The sequence below is a fragment of the Nanorana parkeri genome, unplaced genomic scaffold (assembly GCF_000935625.1).
Source record: "Nanorana parkeri isolate BGI_ZX_2015 unplaced genomic scaffold, ASM93562v1 scaffold1191, whole genome shotgun sequence".
Classification (NCBI taxonomy): Eukaryota; Metazoa; Chordata; class Amphibia; order Anura; family Dicroglossidae; genus Nanorana; species Nanorana parkeri.
This window is the reverse complement of record NW_017307459.1, coordinates 354,635-359,935: the sequence shown is the minus strand read 5'-3', so window position 1 is coordinate 359,935 and position 5,301 is coordinate 354,635. Positions and strand designations below refer to the sequence as shown.

Sequence of the window (5,301 nt, the reverse complement as noted above, 5' to 3'; positions counted from 1 at the left end):
CAGATAAAGTGTACTGTTAATACTACGGCATACAAAGACATTTTAAATCGGTGCTTCCAACCTTTTTGCAGCAGTTCAGAGGAGGACATTTTCTCTTTAGCATGACTGTGTACATATGCACAAAGTCGGCTCCATAAAGACATGGTCTGAGTTTAGTGTGGAAGAATTCAAGTGACCTGCGTAGAGCCCTAACTTTAAACCTCTTGAACATTTTCAGAATGATTTGCAGCACCGTCTTCTGTAACATCCGTACCTAACCTCACAATTACACTTCTTTTTTTTTTTTGGCTGAATGGGTACAAATTCCCAAAGGCAAGTTTTCTCAAGAGTGGATGCTATTATAGCCACGGGTATGGTGGGAATAAGTGCTTCAGCAACAGATTGCTATAGCAGTAGTTTCACATTCCTATGAACCTATTGCATGATGCTTGTCTAATTTACTTTAGTACTTCAATATTTGTCTTGTATTAAACCTTCAGCTGTGAAACCGGGCGATGCACAGAAGTACCCATTGGTCCTCAAAATGAAATGTCCTTTATTATTCTTAAATCTCCTTTTATGTTATGAACTGTACAGGATGCTCATTCCTTCTCATTATTTTTCTGCTGCCGCAGAGTGGATTTCGCTCGCCTTGTGATCTCTGTTCCCCCGAGTTTCATTTTACAATCATTTTTCAGGTGCCATCAAACACCAAGTACATGGTCAGTCTACTAGATGAAAGCTCAGCTTGATATTTGTCTTCTAGTTCGACAGCAAAATTGATGGGCCTGTATCTCCCCAACTGCTGTGAAACTAGAACTTGTCGCATTTTTTTACCTGTGCCTTTTCTGCACAGGGAAATGTTAACAAACCATTTCCTTGTTTTTACCCTAAATAAGTCTTGCTACAGGGCTGGCCATTGGGTGTACAATGTGTGATCAGCCCTCTCTTAAACTACTTTCATGCCTCTGTGACCCAATGCAAACCTCTTCTCGCTGCAGTTAATGGGTGGGTGAATAAGTTTTAAGAAAAAAAAAAAAATGAAACCTGTAACAGGGGAAACATGGTTACCTTTGTTTACATTGTTCCTCATTCTGGGTAATTTACCCTATTTGTCCAAGTGACTATTGTGTCTGGGTCTTCAAATGAGGGAACATCAAAAATTTTGAGTAGTTACTGGAACAGGAATAGTGGCAAGTCCTGAAATGGGTGTATTGGGGCAAACATTAAGATTTTCCCTTACATATGGAGATGTCTTCCCTCCCATCCGGATGTGTCCACAGGACAGGAAGTGAAGGAAAAATTCCCCAATGGGACAGCTGGACGGCTACCAAAAAAAACCGCCTATTTTATTTTTTTAATTTTTTTTTTCTGTCAGTCTGTTTCGCTGTGTGGATTTCCCCTCGACGCCTGTTCCATTAACAAACTAGGAAGTGAGAAGTAGTCTCTCCAAAGCAAGAGGAAATCCCATCTGAGATTGTAGTCTCCAAAACATATGTCCCTATTAGAAGCATTTTTATTCCTGTTCTAGTGAAAACTGTAACGTTGGATTTCCCATCTGTCCCATTGACTGTGGGCACTAGGACAAATAAAGTGGATGAGTCTCCCCAGTTCAGTCGCTGTAATAAAAACCTAACAGAGGTTCTTTCTGTCCTCCTCATGCAGCCTTTGTTGGCATTTCTACCCCCAAAAAAAGTTTAGGGTAGGAACACCAACATCTAGTTTCCCCTCTACCTGGTGGCATAGCTGCCTGTTAATTGGTAGTGGCGAACGTTTTAAATCTTCAAATGCAAGTCAAAAATGAAGCATGTGCGCATTGCTTGGGAACCTTTGGAACTGGAGTGAGCACACTTCTCCAGGAGGTGTCATTGGTGATCCAAGGTCTATTCTAAGCAAAAAGTATGTGTGTGTATATGTATATTTTGTCAGATGGAACATGTAGGCAGTGATGTGTTTTTGCTTTTACAGAGACTAACACTAAGGAAATCTGAAAACTCAAAACCTAAACCCAAAAAGGATTCTGATATTGTAAGAGAGAAAATAATCCGGCGTGCCGCTCTGGAGTTCCAGGATGGAATGTATGGTATCCAATATTATTCAAAAAGGCTTAGTATAGTTAAATCTTGGTGCCAGTTAGAGCTTTTTAACTCTGAAAAATGAAATTTAGAGTGACCTTTCATTTTTGAAACTACATCAAACACTTTTTTGTGTGGTTTGCGTGTTTTTTGTTTTGTTTTTTTTTTAATGTAGTGCACCGCCAAAGGGGCCACAGAGAATAATAGAACCATCCATCATTGCCATGCCTAGGGGTGTCCAGATTCAAACTACCCATTTAGCACTTACCACACTCTATTTTGCCCGATAAAAGCGAGGTTCAGACTGTAGATATGTTGCTAAGGAACCTTTTATTGGTGGTGTAGACTCCTTTTTGAGCCAAACATGGCAATCTGTGTGAAGAGCACCTGGCACAGGAGTACTTGAGTTAGAAATCACCTGTCATCTTCATCCTTGGTATCAATAGTAGCTACTGGGCCCCCAGACTCAGGCCTCAATGCAAGCACATGGCTAGTGCCCAGACTTTAGGCCTAGCCAATTCAGTCCATAGCAGCCTCCCCCCAGGCAGGTCCCGGGGGAGGAAGAGAGCTCACATGGTTCAACCCAAGTATTATCTCCTCTCCCAGCATGCACCACTGGCCATTAACCTCCCAGTAATTGGCTAGGGAGACATGCATACTAGTTACATACCTCATTGGTTGCTCTGCCCTGTGGCCAGGGTACACCCAGCAGCAGACAGATGCAAACGATGACCGATTGATTAGGGGAAACCAGATGAGCATAGACTACAAATCAGCATCAAACTGTTTACAATATGACAATAGTAACTTTACTAGGCACTCCTGCTTACAGGGTGCTACACTTCTAATCCTTGTTTTGGGCGTTGCTTAGTCTTTAGATTTGCCTGCTGCTTTTCTCATAGGGTTGTTGTGAACTGCAAGGTTACAGACATTACTGTGCATGGATTTGCCTCCTGTGGTCCGAGACCAGGAACAAGGCAAACTGGAGAAAGGCCAGAACTAACAAAATTTGATTGAATGCAGATTTTAAAAAGGTGTCAACTTTTACTGTAAATGATAACTGCACGTCCTTCTCTCCTTTCAATCATGACTTCATGACTCATGGAATCGTCTGGACTGGATTTAATCTCAGATTTGTTTAAAGCACAACTCCAGGGAAATTGAAAAAAAATTCCCTTGCATTTGGTCTGCCCCCATCCTGCTTTGGTTAACTGCTTGTTTATGGCTAGGGGGCATGAAAAAGCATTACTTACCTGATCCCCAGTGGCTCTCTCAAAGCTTATAGACCAGTCCCAAAAGCTTTTCAGTCCGGTGGTTTAAGGAGTGCTAATGTAAAGTACAATACAAGCTCCATATCTCCTCCACTGTATCGAAGATGCCGAGGGAGAGTCCACAACTAGAGCGAAGGGGGAGAATCAGTGCGCCAACTGCCGGGAGAGCTGGAGTCGGGTAAGAACAGCTTTTACCTGTCTGCTAAGCATAATTGAGAATTTAACCTGGGGTAGGCAACCTTGGCACTCCACCTGTGGTGAAACTAAAAGTCCCTGAGGCATTGCAAGACTGACAGTCACAGGCATGACTCCCAGATGCAGAGAAGTGATGGAATTTGGAGTGCTAAGGTTGCTTGCCCCTGAGTTTATTCCTTGCAGCGCGTAGGCAGCCCCACTGCAAGGGAAAACATTTAATTTACCTAGAGTTGGGCTTTAAATAGGATATTGTTGCTGATCTTTGTGTAATACCTACCAAGAGAGGTGCACAGCAGGGATCTGAAAGAAGTCCAGAGAGGAGGAGGAGTCTGACCCAGAGTTCAAATGCCTGTGTTTTTGTTTTTGCTTCAGAACTGGGCATTTTGCTTCAGAGAACAATTAGTCCATTGACCACTACCTCTCATAAATAGGGTGTTCTATCCTTGAGATCTGCTCCAGTGACCCAGGGGGACAGGGAGGGTAGAGAATGCAGGAATACAGTCATTTTGGTTGGTACATAAGAGAACATCTGTACAAGCTGATTTGCCTCTACTGGAGTCTACTTCTCTAGAAGTCCTTTTGTTGAAAAATTAAAGCATGTGATTTTTTTTTTTTTTGTTTTTTTTAATAATGAACCCAAAAATGTACAACTTCTTCTTTCTTGATTCTAAAACGTCTGCAATACCGGTTTTATTATAATGGCTATATACTGTGTTCAGCCTTAACCTGAGTTGCATACAGCAAACCTGGGAATTGGTATTCCAATGTTGGCCAGCAACTTTATCAAGAAAGATATCGCAGTTCACCTTCAGAGTGAAAATGGCGTTCTTGGCCTGGTAAGTCTGATCTCCTGCAATAAAGCATTTTTTGCACCATGTTGTGAAGCTGCTGAAAATGTTATGGGAAGGGGACGCACAGCTATTGCGTATTGTACTCCACAAAAGTGGAGTCACTATTCTGACTCCAATATAATTGCTTTGGAATCAGTTTTTAAGGTGAAGTCCAGCAGTTAAAGATCACCAAAGATCAAAACAAGAAAGGGCAAGGGATAAACATCAGAATGCTACTGCTGCGTTCATATCCAATCACAAGCTAGGATGTGGGTCCTGGGCCAGTATGAATTGCCTAACTGTAGTTTAGTCTTCTAGCTGACTGTTTAGAGGGGTACCTGAGTCACACTGCCTGCTGAAGGATTTGTGTCTATGCATCCAAAGCAGGTCACACATGTGCATGCACATAGGTATGAAGATCAGGAAAGTCATGCAATGTTAAGTCCTTTTATATACTGTGAGATTTAGCTTCCAATGGTAGTGCATAAAGGACGCATCCACTCGCTGTAATCTTCATTCAAGGGCTTCCTTGCCCACTTTTATTAAATGAAAGTTCACAAAACAGAACAATTACCCTCGCAGGGGTTATTTTGCATCTCATGGCAGCACCTGCCTATCCAGCCTCCTGGCTTTACATTTGCAGCACCGCTGCTCCTGCCTTAGGCCACTGTCTGTTCCTCCAGACAGCCTCAGTCGTGTGCTCACCTGCACACCGGGGTTTTCTCAATCCACAGCACCTTGCTGCACTGGACTCCACTCTGACTCCTGGGTGGAGCCTTCCTGTCTCTGAACCCTTCCCAACACCTTTAATTTAAAGGCTGTGCACACCTGTGCCATCAGCATGCACTGGCCACTCAGATTCTGGACACAGGAATGGAGATACCACAATGGCATTGCCATGCACTGCCACAATACATACTTTATTCCTGGTCAGGGACATAAATACTTAGG

At 42.8% G+C, this 5,301-nt stretch overlaps 1 protein-coding gene across 1 annotated transcript in view; it reads left to right on the top strand.

The window, feature by feature from the left end:
- OXCT1 (3-oxoacid CoA-transferase 1) overlaps positions 1 to 5,301 on the top strand; it is a 106,223-nt gene that overhangs the window by 34,190 nt on the left and 66,732 nt on the right. The window contains exons 9-10 of the mRNA XM_018568456.1: positions 1,948 to 2,062; positions 4,262 to 4,356. Coding sequence (XP_018423958.1) covers positions 1,948 to 2,062; positions 4,262 to 4,356 — 210 coding nt within the window. The remainder of the gene's footprint in view (positions 1 to 1,947; positions 2,063 to 4,261; positions 4,357 to 5,301) is intronic.